Source organism: Pogoniulus pusillus, chromosome Z (assembly GCF_015220805.1).
Source record: "Pogoniulus pusillus isolate bPogPus1 chromosome Z, bPogPus1.pri, whole genome shotgun sequence".
Classification (NCBI taxonomy): Eukaryota; Metazoa; Chordata; class Aves; order Piciformes; family Lybiidae; genus Pogoniulus; species Pogoniulus pusillus.
Window position 1 is genome coordinate 89,199,741 of NC_087309.1, and position 15,785 is coordinate 89,215,525.

Here is a 15,785-nt window from a genome sequence, read left to right on the forward strand (position 1 = left end):
CCAGTAGTACCTTCTGTCTCTCAAGCTGGGGCCTCATCAGGATTGAGCAAAGGGGAAGGAGAACTCTCAATCCTCAACCTCTTGGCCACGTTCTTGTTAAAGCAGTCCAGGAGACCACTGGCTTTTTTGGCCACAGGAGCACATTGACAGCTCATGGTGATCTTGCTGTCCAGTAACACTTCTAGGTCCCTCTCCACAGAGCTGCTTACCAGCAGCTCACCCTTTAACTAAAAGGTTTCCAGGCATTCACCCAATGTTGTGGGTGTCCTGTTCCTTTAAATGTTCAAGGCCAGGGTCTATCTGGTTTGGAGCAACCTAATGTTGTTGAAATGTCCCTGCTCACCAGTGGGGGGTGGAGGCAAGTGATTCTTCAGTTCCCTTCCGACTCAAAACATTCTATCATTCTGTCATCTTTGGTAAGCAGCACCAATTCCCCTAAACCAGGCTGCAAAGCAGTGAAGACTCCACTCCTAGGTCTTCAGACACTCCAGCAGGTGTCTGCTTCCAGACGTGCAGTGCTGCTTCACAAGGTGCATCCTGAACAGAAGTCCCAGGGAAAGCTGGATCTGTATATTACACCTAAAGGACTTTCTCAGCAGTCCTCTCCAACCATAATTGAAGAGGGCTGCATCCATCACAGAGGGAGTGACACCCAGCAGTGACGGGCAGAAAACCATTTGGTTTCTCAGAGCTGCTCTTTGATCATGGGCAGGTCACCCCACTTCAAGGCTTCATTCCTTCTCCTCTCAGGCAGGGCTACACCAACTTGTATTCACTGGCAATGCCTCAAAATAGCTCCCTGTATTTCACTTTTCCCTGTGGAAACGAGACAATGGCAACTGCAGCAGCATCTGACAGCACCCACTTGTCCTAACAGGTCTTCAGCGTTGTGGCCAACCTCAACTTAATTTAGTGTGCAAATTGTCCCTGCTCTATGATATACGTGGGGCTGGCAAGGTAGAGAGCTGCAGCCAGCTCCCAGGGTGATCTCTTGCATTTTGCTGAGCAAGAAAACCACTCTGCTTCAGATCCAGAGCCAAGAATCACAGAACCACCAAATGGCAGGGGTTGGAAGGGTCCTCTGGAGACCATCCAGTCCAATGCCCCTGCTGAAGAAGAAGAAGCCACAGCAGCTTGCCCAGAATCACAATCTCCAGGTGGGTTTGGAATCTCTCCAGACAAGCAGGCACCACAACTTCTCTGGGCAGCCTCCTCCAGGGTTCCAGCACCCTCACAGAAGAGGTTTCCCTCCTGTTCATACAGAACTTCCTGGGTTCCAATTTGTGCCTGGTGCCTCTTGTCCTGTGTCATCATCAAATGAGGTTTTGAGGTTCAGGTGAGACACATTACAGAGGGACACGATAGGTTTAAACAAGCCTGCTCTACTCCCACCCTGTGCCCAGCAGTTGAAGACAATGCCCTGGGCTGCACTTCTCCAGAGGCAGGAAGTTCAGACGTCCCCTGCAGATGGGCCGAGTTCTCACGATGTGAAACATCTCCTGCCTGGAAATGTTTTGGCACTTTGGTGCTTGTTTTAGTCACAGAGGCATCAGAGATAAAGTTTCATACAATATTACATCTGATTTTGTGGGATCTTCTCATGCTTTCCATACCAGCAGGGTTTGAGCTTGGACATCCTTTAGCAGGCTTGGTGACAGCCACACAGAGTCCCTGCAAACCCTCCTACATCCCCATACTACCAAACAGCACAGCACATTCGGTATTTTGTGTTGTTAACTTGATGGTAGAACCCTTGGGATGCTCTTGACCTAATCAACAGACAGCTAATTACCTTAAAGCAACATGCAAGAGTAGAAACCCACCACCTCTGCCTGCCACAAGCATGCTACTGTGTTTACTGGCTCAGCGGAAAAGCAAACCAAGTCATCTCCTCCACCACGTGGAGAAGCTGCCAGCTGGAGGAGCTACCAGCAGAAGGCTAGCAGTAGGGTGCAAGATAATCCAGATGTGATACACACACCCTACCTACTGCTTCAATGCTCAGTAGATAAGCAACATGAACATCAACCAGAGAAGCCTCTAAGGTCTCCCACCATACAAGTCCCTGCTGCACCTGATGGGACAAGGAAAGACATTTAAATAAGCAGTAAGAGGAACTACAGTCCCATGTCCTGACAACCACACAGGCTTTTGCATGGTGATGGTGGGTGACAGCCAGACAGCATGGGGAAAGGAATGGGCTTGGCCAGGAAGGAGGATTTCCAGCTCTCCCTCATCCGTCGCCTGGAGAAATGAGACAAACCCTCAGGGTGACCCTGGTTTCTGTTCGTAAGGGAAGCCTGGGATGGAGATGCTGCCAGGGCTTTTCATGTACCAAAGCTCCTCTGGCTCTCTAAACACACACCAAATCAGAAGTCTTTTCCTTAATAAATTCCTCTCCCAAATATATCAAAGAGCTTCCTCCTTGCAACAGCCTTGCAAGGGGAATGAAAATAAAGGATTACATAAAACCTTCCCACTGGGTCTTCTCAGAAAAAAAAAATCCAAACATAAAAAGATTTAAAATAACTTCATTAACTAAACTTCTCTGATTTACAGAGGTAATTCACAGAATCACAGCACGGTGGGGATTGGAAGATGAACCAGTTCAACCTTCCTGCTAAGCAGGTTTCCCAGGACCACATTGTCCAGGTGAGGTTGGAAGCTCTCCAGAGAAGGACACCTCCAGGCCTCCAGCATCCTCCCAGCTGGGGCATGTGTATGGTCGTGCACCTGGGGAGGAATAACCCCCTGCACAGGATAGGTGAGGGGATAAGCTGCTGGAAAGCTGTTCTGTGGAGAAGAACAGGGAGAGCTAGAGCTGGTGGACAAGTTTACTGTGAGACGACAATGTGCCCTTATGACCAAGAAGGGCAATGGTATCCTGGGGTGCAGGCAGGAGAGCATGGCCAGCAGGTCGAGGGAGGTTGTCCTCCCCCTCTGCCCTAGTTAGGCCATATCTGCATTTCGTACTACAAGACAGATATGGAACTACTGGAAAGAGCCCATCAGAGGCCCATGAAGATGATAAAAAAAAACATAGCAATGTTTTGTTTGGCAAAGAGCTCTAAGATCAGGAGTCCAACTATCGAGCTAACACCAGCACTGCCATTAAACCACATCCCGAAGTTCCATGGCCACACATTTCCTGAACATCTCCAGGGATGGTGATTCCACAACCTTCCTGGGCAGCCTGTTCCAATGCCTGACCACTCTTGCAGGAAATAAATTTTTCCTAAGCTCCAACTTAAATCCCCCCTGACACAATTTCAGGCCATTTCCTCTCATTCTATCACCTGACGCCAGAGAGAAGAAACCAACCTCCATCTGCCTCCAACCTCCTTTTAGGGAGCTGCAGAAAGCCAAAACGTCTCCAATCAGGCTTGTTTTCTCCAGGTTAAAAACAAACTCAGGTCCTTCAGTTGGTCCTCACTAGCCCTGTCCTCCAGACACTTCACCAGCTTTGCTACCCTTCTCTGGACATGCTCCAGCCTCTCAGTGTGCTTGTACTGAGGGGGCCCAAAACTGAACCCAAGATTTGAGGTGTGGTCTTCACAGTGCTGCTTACAGGGGCATGATCAATGCCCTGCTCCTGCTGGCCACACTGTTGCTGATCCAGGCCAGGATACTGTTGACTTTCTTGGTCATCTGGGCACACTACTGGCTCATCTTCATCAGGCTGTGAACCAGCACCCTCAGGTCCTCTTCTGATGGGCAGTTTCCAGCCACCCTGTGCCAAGCCTGGAGCACTGCAGGAGTTTGTTGTGACTCAGGTGCTGGACATGGCACTTGACCTTGTTGAATCTCACCTGGCTGACCTCAGTCCATGGATCCAGCCTGTCCAGATTGCCCTCTATACTCTCCCCAGCCTCCAGCAGATCAACACTCCTGCCCATCTTGCCACTGTCTGCAGGCTTACTGGGGTTAGCGACCATCCCCTTGCCCAGATCACTGATAGAAGCACTAAACAGAACTGGCCCCAGCACTGAGCCCTGGGGAATACCGCTTGTGACTGGCTGCTAACTAGACTTAACTCCACTCCCCACCACTCTCCAGACCCAGCCTTCCAGACAGGTCTTAACCCAGCAAAGCACCCACCCATCCAATACATGAGCAGTCAGGCTGGTGAGAGAATTGGAACATTTCTGTGAGGAGGAAAGGCTGAAAGACCTGGGGCTGTTCAGCCTGGAGAAGAGCAGGCTGAGAGAAGATATGAACAATGCTCAGAGATAAAAGGTGGGGGGCAAGAGGATGGGGCTGGGCTCTTTCCAGTGATAGGACAAGTGGCATAAACTGGCACGCAGAAGGTTCCACCTGAATAGTAGGAGAAAAACCTTTGCTGTGAGGGTGCTGGAGGCCTGGAGCAGGTTGCCCAGAGACCTTATGGAGTCTCCTTCTATGGAGAGCTTCCAAATACACCTGGACATGGTGATCCTGGTCAAGCTGCTATGGGTGCCCCTGCTTTAGTACGGGGTTTGGACTGAATGATCCCCAGATGTCCCTTCCAAGCCCCACCATGCTGGGATTCTGTGACTAACCTGGATTTCCATATAAATGCCCTTTCTGATCAACAGGTTAGAACTGTGTGAGGCACATCATGGTCACCCACAACCCACATTCTCACAGCAGCTGCAGCCAGTAGAAATCCCACATCCAGTAATGTCCACATTAAGAGGAGTTGGGTATTGAATGATCGGCAATGCAGAAATCTCATCTAGAAATTACATGGGCAAAACAGGAGTTTGATTTTCCAACCAAGCCTTTGAAAACTGCAGTTTAAAAAAAAAGGGGGAAAAAAGCCCCAAATAGTGCCTGGGAAATAGTAATCCATCTTTTCTCCTCAGCAGGTTTGGAGAGTGACTGAGCAATTTACATTCAAGACAAACATTTTAGTAACGTTTAAAGCCACCAGTGAAAAACCAACAGCCAGGATAATTAAGTGGATTTCAGTCACAAGCTGAACCCAGTTCCTCACCAGCAGCGTTTTACATGTCTCCCAGTAGCAGCAGTAGCAACACCTGCCTGGCCAGAAGAATAACAGCTTGCAGCACTTCCTTGGTGCCAAGGAAAATTTGTTACTTTCTGTTAAAAGACATGGAGAGAGGTAAATACCAGCTCCTCTGCAGCCTGGGAGAGAGCCCAAACACAGGGAAAAAAGCTTGGGCATGGGTGAATGTTATTTGTATGTAGAAAATAAGCTCTGTGCTGGAGGAGATCAAAGATGTTTTATGCCTAGGAAACAAACAAAACAAACAAACAAAACCAAAGAAAAACCACCAAAAAAAACCCCAACTAGACAAGAAACCCAGAACTGGAACAAAAGAGAGCATGGCACAAGGTAGATGGATGATGTTAGTGTTGATTTGAGTCAGGAAAGCATCATCTGCATGTGGCATCCACAGCCTCCTCTGGCACCCACCAGAGACTGGCCCATCAGCTGAGCCTTTGGCACTTTCTTCATCAGGGAAAATACCCAGTTCTGCAAACACCCTCAGCAGCCCCAGGAGGCTCAGCAGATCCCAGCTGAATTCCAAATAGATGGCAACCCAGCCAGGGTTTGGCTGCTGAATCTTTCAGAGTGGATCAAGGCTGGAGTAAATTAAATGCACAATTCTGTCTGCCACCTTCAGAGCTTCCTCTCTACAGCACACACCTTCCTACATGAGCAGACCTTCCCTCTGTTCTGTACGGGTGCTTGGAGAGATGCACCTACCACCCTTGTGTCTAGGTAGATGGCAGGAAGGAGATGTATGAGCTCTCATCCTGCAGCCCAGCAGCTTCTAGCATGGCTCTGGATGCAAACCAGCGTGGGCTAGTGTGCCACCCTGCAAGGGGCTCCCAGGCTTCTTCCTTCCATACCTAGAAGGACGTCAATGACACAGTAAGCACCCTCAGCAAGTTGGCAGATGACACAACAGTCAGTAGTGTGACTGGGACACCTGAGGGGCAGCATCCATCCAGAGGGATCTAGACAAACTTGAGAAGTGGGCCATGTGAACCTCATGTGATTCAACAAAGCCAAGTGAAAGGTCCTGCACATGAGCAACGTCTGGTACCTACACAGGCTGGGCAATGAAGGGCTGGAGAGCAGCCTTAAGGAGAAGGACTTGAGGATGCTGGTGGGTGCAAAGCTGGACATGAGCTGGCACTGAGCGCTGCCAGATCAAAGCCAGCCCTGTCCTGGGGTGATCCCCAGCAGTGTGGGCAGCAGGGGCAGGGAAGGGATTCTGCCCCTCTGCTATGCTCTGCTGAGCCCTCCCCTTGCAGTGATGGGAACAGCTCTGGAGTCCTCAGCACAGCACAGACAGGGCCAGAGGAGGCCACAGTAATGCCATCAGGGCTGGAAGAGCTCTGCTGGGAGGCCAGGCTGAGAGAGTTGGTCTCATTCAGCATGCAGAAAAGAAGGCTTCAGGTAGACCTTCTGTTTCAGTGCTTCAAAGGGCCTCCAAGAAAGCTGGTGACAGACTTCTTCTCAGGGCCTGCTGTAAGAGGACAAGGGGTGATGGTTTGAAGTAGATTCAGAGTGGAGAAAAGGAAGAAATGTTTGACACTTAGGGTGGTGAGAAACTGGTCTAGGTTTCCCAGAAAGGAGGCAGAAACCAGGTGAAGTTGTCTGAGGTTGTGAGCAACCTGCTCTAGTTGTAGACGTCTCTGCTGACTGCAGGAAGGTAGGACTAGATGAATTTTGAAAGTTCCTTCCAATCCAAACTATTCTATGCTTCTACTCAGGAGAGTAGGAGTATCAGAAGCACCAACCTAAAGCCCATTCTCAAGAAGGGACATCTATCACCCACATCAACTGTTAATGCTGCTTCACCCTTTCCTTCATGCACTTGGCTCTCATATCATTATGGGCAAATGTTGTTTTTAGAGAGCTAATGGTCTCATGGTGGCACAGCAGCTCCCCAACCTACTGACAGAAGTCAAATCCAGGCCTCCTCCCTTGCCCATCCTCTCCCATGCCAACACTCACACAGAGGAGGGACAGCCACCTCCAGTGATGCCAGCTGGTAGTGTCAGATGGTAAACTGAAGTTCATGCCATGCACAACTATCAAAACCAAATCACACCTGGCTTCAGTCATTGCAAACCCTACACAAGCTCTCAGCACGTTCAGTTTTGCTTCTTCTCCCAGGTGACCCTCTCAGCTGCGACACCTTCCCTGCAACACCCTTCTCATGCTGCAGCACATACTCAAGAAGCACAGCTACACAAAGATCCCTCCCCACAGCTGCATCTCCTACTTCCAAGTCAACTCTGATTCTCCAAATAGGTCCCTAACACAGGTGACAAGAACAAGCTCTACAGCAGTGATTAGCATACCCTGTATTTTTTGCCCCCCATACTGCAGAGCAGGAAGCTCCTGGCCAAAGCACCCATCTGCACACTGGAATGCTGCCCATCTCCCATAGTTTTGGCCAGACTGACTTTTGGGATGTGAGCACACATCTCCCTTTCTACAGCAGAAGAAAAGCTGGCAGAACAAGCATGACCCACACTCCGATGATGTAGTACAAGAACAAAAGCAAAGGTTTAGGGAGGAAGAGTCAGGCAGGATCCCTACCTGATTTTGTTCATGAGATGAGGAGCCTTTCCCTTGGGATGGGGAACAGCTGCCATCCAGCTGCTCGTTACAATCCGCCGTCCACTGCAGAAAGGATGAAAAAAGGGATTGTGTCAAATAATAGCTGGGCTGGGAAAAACTGCTGTGTCAGTGCCCAGGGCACAGCAAACACCATTCAGTCACAGGCACCACAGTATGTGTGCTGCCATCCCCCTTTCTGAGTATGATCCCAAAAGCTTTGGCTTCGAAATCCACCAATGGTGAGCAGTGTGGAGATGCAGCAACGATTGCAGGAGGGCACCTGACATGATGCTTTACAACAGAACACATCACCAAGCCTGGTTCGGCAAGAGAGCAGGACCCAGGCTAGCTCAGCTGAAACGCGCTTTCTCGCAGCCTTTTTTCTCCTCTTTTCTTGAGGCTCTCTCGATCTGAGGAGCCCAGAGGGAGGGAGGGAGCGGCAAGCAGGCGCTAAGTGCTCGCAGGAAGGTGAGTCAGAGGGCGGTGCCTGGCGAGCGGCACATTTAAACGAGGAGCTAGCCTATCTCTGCTGAGCGCAGCGCAGCGCGCGCAGCTGGTAAAAAAAAACAAACAAACCAACCAACCCACCACACCTAACAACTCGCAGCGGACCTTCAGGATAGCAGACATGGTTCGAACTAGGTCCAAGCTGTATAATACTTGTAAAACTGTGGGCACCCAAACAGAGCCCACCTGTAGGAGTGCAGGCGTCCAGACGTCTGGATGTGAGGAGTGCTGGAGCCTGGCACTCGACACAGGCAATGGCTGCATTGGGTGTGAGCAGATTGATTGTCTGCTTAACCTGGTGGCTGAACTCAAGGGAGAGGTGGAACGACTGAAGGCTGAAAGGGAAGGTACAAAAGAGCAACATGCTCTGCAGTCCCCCTTGCCAGAGGGAGACGAACAGAGCAACCAAGAAGAATGGATGCAGGTGCCTGCCAGAAGGGGCAAGGGAAAACCCTTCCAGCCATCTTCACATCCCCAGCTGCCCTTACATAACAGATATAGGGCACTAGAGGTTGAGGATGAGGTGATCCTGGAGCAGGCAGAAGCATCACCGGCTGGGAGGGCAACTGAGACAAATCAGTTGCCCCCTCGCATCAGAACAAGTACCCAGAAGAAAAAGAGGAGGGTAATTGTTATTGGTGATTCCCTTCTGCAGGGAACAGAGGGCCCCATATGCCGGCCAGACCCCTTCCACAGGGAGCTCTACTGCCTCCCTGGAGCCCGGGTCAGGGATGTTACTAGGAGGCTGCCTACTGTAGTGCAGCCCTCTGATTACTATCCCTTATTAGTTATACAGGCAGGGAATGATGAGATTAATAACAGAGGGCTAAAAGCTATCAAAAGGGACTTTAAGACACTGGGGAAAGCAGTTGAGGGAGCAGGGGCACAGGTAATCTTTTCATCTATACCCTTAGTCACAGGCTGGAATACAGAGAAGAATAGGAAAGCATATTTGATGAACAAGTGGCTCAGAGGTTGGTGCATCCAACATAACTTTGGATTCTTTGATATTGGGGAACTTCATCTTGCCACAGGTCTGCAATCAGCAGATGGGACACAACTATCACAGAAGGGGAGAAGGACCCTGGCACATAAGCTGGCTGGGCTTGTTGAGAGGGCTTTAAACTAGAATGGAAGGGGGAGGGGGTTAAACATGACAGCACCAGAGATAAATCAAAGGGAATTGAGGATGGTAGGCTAGAGCTAGGAGTAAAAGCAGCAGCCCAGCTGAAGTGCATGTACACTAATGCACGCAGTATGGGTAACAAACAAGAGGAGCTGGAAGCTCTGGTGCTGGAGGAAAACTATGATATTGTCGCCATCACTGAAACGTGGTGGGATAGCTCACATGATTGGTGTGCTGTAATCAATGGCTACAGACTCTTCAGGAGAGACAGGCAAGGGAGAAAGGGCGGGGGAGTGGCTCTGTATATTAGGGATGCTCTGGATGTCGTGGAGGTAGAAATCAAAGATGTTCAAGTTGAGTCATTATGGGTGAGACTTAAGGCGAAGGCCAACAAGGCTGATATACTGGTTGGAGTCTGTTGCAGACCACCCAACCAGGAAGAAGAGGTTGATTCATTACTCTTTAAGCAACTGGAGGCTGCCTCAAGATCACTTGCCCTTGTTCTGGTGGGCGACTTTAACCTACCAGACATCTGCTGGGACTTAAACACTGCAGAGAAGAAGCAGTCTAGAAGGTTTCTGCAATGTGTGGAAGACAACTTCCTATCCCAGCTGTTACGTGAGCCTACCAGGGAGGCAGCCCTGCTTGACCTGCTGCTCACAAATAGAGAGGGGCTGGTAGGGGATGTGGTGGTTGGAGGCTGCCTGGGGTCCAGTGACCATGAAATTATAGAGTTTTCAATCCATGGAGAAACCAGGAGGGGCATCAACAGAACCTCCACGCTGGACTTCCGAAGGGCAGACTTCAGCCTATTTAAGGAACTAATTCAGGAAGTTCCTTGGGAAATAGCCCTTAGAAACAAAGGGGTCCAGGAAGGTTGGACCTGATTCAAGAAAGAACTCCTGAAGGCACAGGAGCAGGCAGTGCCACTGAGCCGGAAGATGAGCCGACGAGGGAGGCAGCCAGGCTGGATGGGCAGGGAGCTGCTGAAGGAATTAAAGATTAAAAAGAGAGTGTATCACCTTTGGAAAAGAGGGGAGGTGTCCCAGGAGAAGTTCAAGGAGGTTGCTAGGTCTTGTAAAGGAAAAATTAGAGAGGCAAAAGCCCACTTGGAGCTCAGGCTGGCCACGGCTGCCAAGGAAAATAAAAAGTGTTTCTTTAAATATATGAATGGCAAGAGAAGGGCTAAGGACAACCTCCAGTCCTTACTAGATAGAGATGGGAACATAGTGACAAAGGATGAGGAAAAGGCAGAGGTGCTTAACACCTTCTTTGCCTCAATCTTCACTAGTGGGACAGGTTGTCTCCAGGACAGCTGGACTCCTGAAGTGGTGGATGGAGTCAGGGACCAGTACAGTCCCCCTCTAATCCATGAGGAAGCAGTATGGGATCTGCTGAGTCACTTGGATCCTCACAAGTCCATGGGACCGGATGGGATCCACCCTAGGGTGCTGAGAGAGCTGGCAGCTGAGCTGGCCAAGCCACTCTCCATCATTTATCAGCAGTCCTGGCTCACTGGAGAGGTCCCTGAAGACTGGAAGCTAGCCAATGTGATTCCCACACACAAGAAGGGTCGTAAGGAGGAGCCAGAAAACTACAGACCTGTGAGCCTGACCTCAGTGCCAGGCAAGGTCATGGAACAGGTCATCTTGGGTGCCATCACAAAGCACCTACAGGATAGCCAAGGGATCAGGCCCAGCCAGCATGGGTTTAGGAAGGGCAGGTCCTGCCTCACCAACCTGATCTCCTTTTATGATCAGGTTACCCGCCTGGTGAATGTGGGGGAGGCTGTGGATGTAGTCTACTTGGACTTCAGCAAAGCCTTTGACACTGTCTGCCACAAGAAGCTCCTAGCCAAGCTGGCAGCTCATGGTTTGGACAGATTCACTCTGTGCTGGATCAAGAACTGGCTGGATGGCAGAGCTCAGAGAGTGGTGGTGAATGGTGCCACATCCAGTTGGCAGCTGTCACTAGTGGTGTTCCCCAAGGATCAGTGCTGGGCCCAGTCCTGTTCAATATCTTTATTGATGATCTGGACGAGGGCATTGAGTCCAGCATCAGTAAGTTTGCAGATGACACCAAGCTAGGAGCAGGTGTGGATCTGCTGGAATGTAGGAGAGCCCTGCAGAGGGACCTGGACAGGCTGGATGGGTGGGCAGAGGCCAATGGGATGAGATTTAACAAGGCCAAGTGCAGGGTTCTGCACTTTGGCCACAATAACCCCAAGCAGCGCTATAGGCTGGGGACTGAGTGGCTGGAGAGCAGCCAGGAGGAAAGGGACCTGGGGGTACTGATAGATAGTAAGCTGAAGATGAGCCAGCAGTGTGCCCAGGTGGCCAAGAGAGCCAATGGCATCCTGGCCTGCATCAGGAACAGTGTGGCCAGTAGGACAAGGGAGGTTATTCTTGCCCTGTACTCAGCACTGGTCAGACCACACCTTGAGTACTGTGTCCAGTTCTGGGCCCCTCAATTCAAGAAAGATGTTGAGGTGCTGGAACATGTCCAGAGAAGGGCAACAAAGCTGGTGAGGGGCCTGGAACACAAATCCTATGAGGAGAGGTTGAGGGAACTGGGCCTGTTTAGCCTGGAGAAGAGGAGGCTCAGGGGTGATCTTATTACTGTCTACAACTACCTGAAGGGACATTGTAGCCAGGTGGGGGTTGGCCTCTTCTCCCAGGCAACCAGCAATAGAACAAGGGGACACAGTCTCAAGTTGTGCCAGGGTAGGTATAGGCTGGATGTTAGGAAGAAGTTCTTCACAGAGAGAGTGATTTGCCATTGGAATGGGCTGCCCAGGGAGGTGGTGGAGGCACCGTCCCTGGGGGTGTTCAAGAAAAAACTGGATGAGGCACTCAGTGCCATGGTCTAGTTGACTGGCTAGGGCTGGGTGATAGGTTGGACTCGATGATCTTGGAGGTCTCTTCCAACCTGGTTGATTCTGATTCTATTCTGCACTGGGGAGGTCAAATCTGAAATATTGGGTTCAGTTCTGTACCTCACACTAAAGGAAGGACTTTGAGGGGCTGGAGCAGGTCCAGAGAAGGACAATGTGAAGGGTCTGGAGCACAGATCTTCTGAGGAGCAGCTGAGGGACCTGCAGTTGTTTAGCCTGGAGTAGAGAAGGTTGAGAGACCATCTAGCTTTCTACAACTCCCTGAAAGGAGGCTGGTGCCAGGTGGGAATTAGTTTATTATCTGAAGTAACAAGAGAGATGACAAGAGGAAGTGGACTCAAGTTGCACCAGGGGAGGTTTAGGTTGGACATGAGGAACAATTTCTTCCCCAAAGGGTCGTTAGGCCCTGGAAGAGGCTGCCCAGGGCAGTGGTAGAATCCCCATCCCTGGTGGATTTCAAAGCTGTGTAGCTGTGGTGCTGAGGGACATGTTTCAGTGGTGGACTTAGCAGTGCTGGTTAACGGCTGCACTCAAGAGTCTTAAAGGACTCTTCCAACCTACATAATTTTATGATTCTGTGATTCCAGACAGAGAGGAAATTGCTTTATCTCTCTGACTTTCCTCTTTCACCTTGTGGAAAGAAGGTTGAAGGCATCCTCACCACAGGAACATCCATACTTTTGTTTCTCTAGACCAGTGATAGGTTCGGCTCCCCTGTGAGTGGCAAGGAGGATGAAGCAGCATGCAATGGCCCTTTCCTTCCTTCCCCTGTCTCAGAGAGCAGCTATCTGGGGACGTGGGACCATCCAAGCTTCTCACACAGACAGGTGAGTCAATTTATCCTCTCTTAGGGAGGGAAAACATTATTACAGCCACCAGGAAACAAACTGCAGAGAGATGAAGTAACTTGCACAGTATTGAAGTTGCTGGCAGAGTCTTCCAGTGAAGAACAATTTTCTTAGTCCCAGTCCAGTGCTTCCCTCCTAAGCTCATCCTATTTCCTCCAGCTTTCACTATGTAAGAACACGTAACTTTCAACCAAACTGTCTTCCACTAGGGTTACTCCAGTGAGCTGCAGGATAGGTGCATGTTTATTTCTTGCTTTGCTAAGAAGTGACCAGGCAAAGAAAAGCAGAAACACAACCCCCCTAATTATGTCTTACCTAAATGTGGGGACAGGCTTTTGAGTTGGGCCTGCTGTGACAGGATAAGCAGTGCTGGTTTGAAACTGAAAAGGGGAAATTTAGATGAGATTTGGGTTTGAAGTGCAAAAAGTAGTATCTTTCGGAGGAAAGAGATAATTCCATCTTAATGCATCCCTAAAGACATGTCTCCATAAAAGCAGGTGAACTGTGTAAAAGTCCATCCTCACTTCTTGACCCACATTACAGCCCTGAAAACATGAAATGCTGCATTTTGCTGGAGCTTCACACAGAAATCCTATTTAAACTTCTAAACACCCTGGGGTACAACCACACTTAGCTGCTGAAGACTAGAACTGGTTTAATTAAAATGTTCAATGCTCACATCTTTCACTATTACTCTTTTTGTTAATTTCTCTTTTAAAATAAAACCCTGACAGGCAGCATTCCCAGAACTGAAAACAGAAACACAACAGCTCTCTTTTTCAGGGTAGGCCAGGAAGCAAAGCTAAAGTCCCATTTCCACAACTAGAAAATAGATTTGGTTGTTGCAACCAAGGATTTCAAAGCAGATGGATGGAGGGAGGGTATTCCTCCCCTCTGCTGAGACAACACCTGCAGAGCCAGGGCCAGCTCTGAAGTCCTCAGCAAAGCACACACAGGGACTTGTTGGAGCCAGGCCAGAGGAGGCCACAGCAGGGCTGGAAGGGCTCTGCTAGGAGGCCAGCCTGAGGCTTGTTCAGCCTGCAGAAGGCACCAGGGAGACCTTGTGGTGGCCTTTCAAGGAGCATCTAAGAAAGCTGAGGATAGACTTCCTCAGGGCCTGTTGTGACAGGACAAGGACTAATGCCTAGAAACTAAGAGAGGGAGATCCAGACTAGCGAGAAGGAAGAAATGTTTGACACTGAGGGTGGTAAGACACTGTCCCAGGTTGCCAAGAGAGGTGGCAGGTACCCCCTCCCTGGAAGTGTTCAAGGCCAGGTTGAACAGGGCTCTGAGTTACCTGCTCTAGTGGAAGTTGCCCCTGGCTTCTTGTCTGCAAGTGCCCATTGCTGGCTCACATCCAGCTTTTTGCCCTCAGCACTCTCAAGTCCTTCTCCACAGGGCTGCTCTCCATCCCCTTCTCTCCCAGTCTGTGTTGATAACAAGGATTGCCCTGACCCAGGTGCAGGACCTTGCACTAGGTCTTGTTGAACCTCATGAGGTTCACATGGGAGAGCAAGCTCCTCTCTGCTGGACTTAGGAACTTTGCCTTTTGCATGCTGGGGTGAACAGGGCAGGGAACAGCAGCAGTGTGCACCTCTGACATCTGGCAAGAGTGCAGATTTTCCCAAGTTGAAGGCTAAGCAAAGCCCTAGCAAAACAGGGCCTCATTTTTAGCAATCAGTAGACAAGAGTATGAAGTGATAGACAAAATGACCCTCAATATATCTCCTCTGCATGCTGGAGGAGGTGCTCCTGGACAAACACAGTCAGAACTCTGCCCTTCTCCTCACTGTCACATATCCATCTCAGCTTTTCTGTGTAGTCTCTTTAGTCACTAAATTAACATTAAAGCTTAATGTGAAGTCATTTGGAGATCACTGCTTGGGATCAGTTACTCTTGTACCCCATACACAGAGATAAAGACTCAAATCCAGACCAGCAGAGGAGCAGCTCAGCTATCCAACCATGGCCTTATTCTTATCCTTTTGACCCTTCAATCTTATTCTTCTTGTTTCATCCTCATAAGTAGTATGTAATTGTTCTCTAATCTAAATATTTTACCCTACTGGGAGTCCTGAGACATAGGAAAGTGTCACTGTGACAAAGAGTGGATCACAGCAGCTTTACAAACCCAAAGGCAGAGAATGGAGGCTTCTCCTCCCTGCACCATGGGCTCCTTATCCCTTCCTCAGCACGCATCTGGCACACTGTAGCACCAGAATACAAATAATTTCCCTCCAAACAACAACAATATCTGGTGAGGAGGTTTCATTTCTCCTTGTGCTGGAGCTAAAATGTCCATTAAAAAAAACAAATCTAACTCATAACATGCCATTCTGAATGACAACACTAACCAGATCCATCTCTCTGTTGGCTATTCCCACCCTCATACACACAGCAAACTCATTCTCTGACATCACAACCACAAAGTGATAAAAAAGTTATTACACCTATTAAAATGTCCACAAAATCCCATATTTATGGGGAGCACTTGGGGCTTTTGATTGACCTTCTGGTCTTGGTTGTTTCATGGAGACCCTTGTGTATGCACAGAGGAGCACACCTCACTAACAAGCATCTCCCTGCTGTTGCCCCTGCACCTCTTCTCGTTCCCTCTAGGATTTTTACACCCTGGCAAATCAACTCAAGGAAGGAGAAAGGCACTCCTCATTTATGAATTAAATGCCCTTTATTTATAAATGAGATCCTTGGAGAAGAGAAGAAGCTTCAGGGCATACATCTGGAGACCACAGAAAAGCGAAACCCCGCTCGCACAAGACCTCTGGCAACTGGTTGGAGAGCTCATATCACAGAATCACAGAATGG

General features: G+C 49.6%; 1 protein-coding gene across 4 annotated transcripts in view; it reads right to left on the reverse strand.

The window, feature by feature from the left end:
- Positions 1–15,785, reverse strand: part of CTIF (cap binding complex dependent translation initiation factor) — a 210,071-nt gene that overhangs the window by 157,895 nt on the left and 36,391 nt on the right. For all 4 annotated transcript variants that reach the window (XM_064176803.1, XM_064176801.1, XM_064176804.1 and 1 more), the window contains exon 3: positions 7,565–7,648. In XM_064176803.1, coding sequence (XP_064032873.1) covers positions 7,565–7,648 — 84 coding nt within the window. The remainder of the gene's footprint in view (positions 1–7,564; positions 7,649–15,785) is intronic.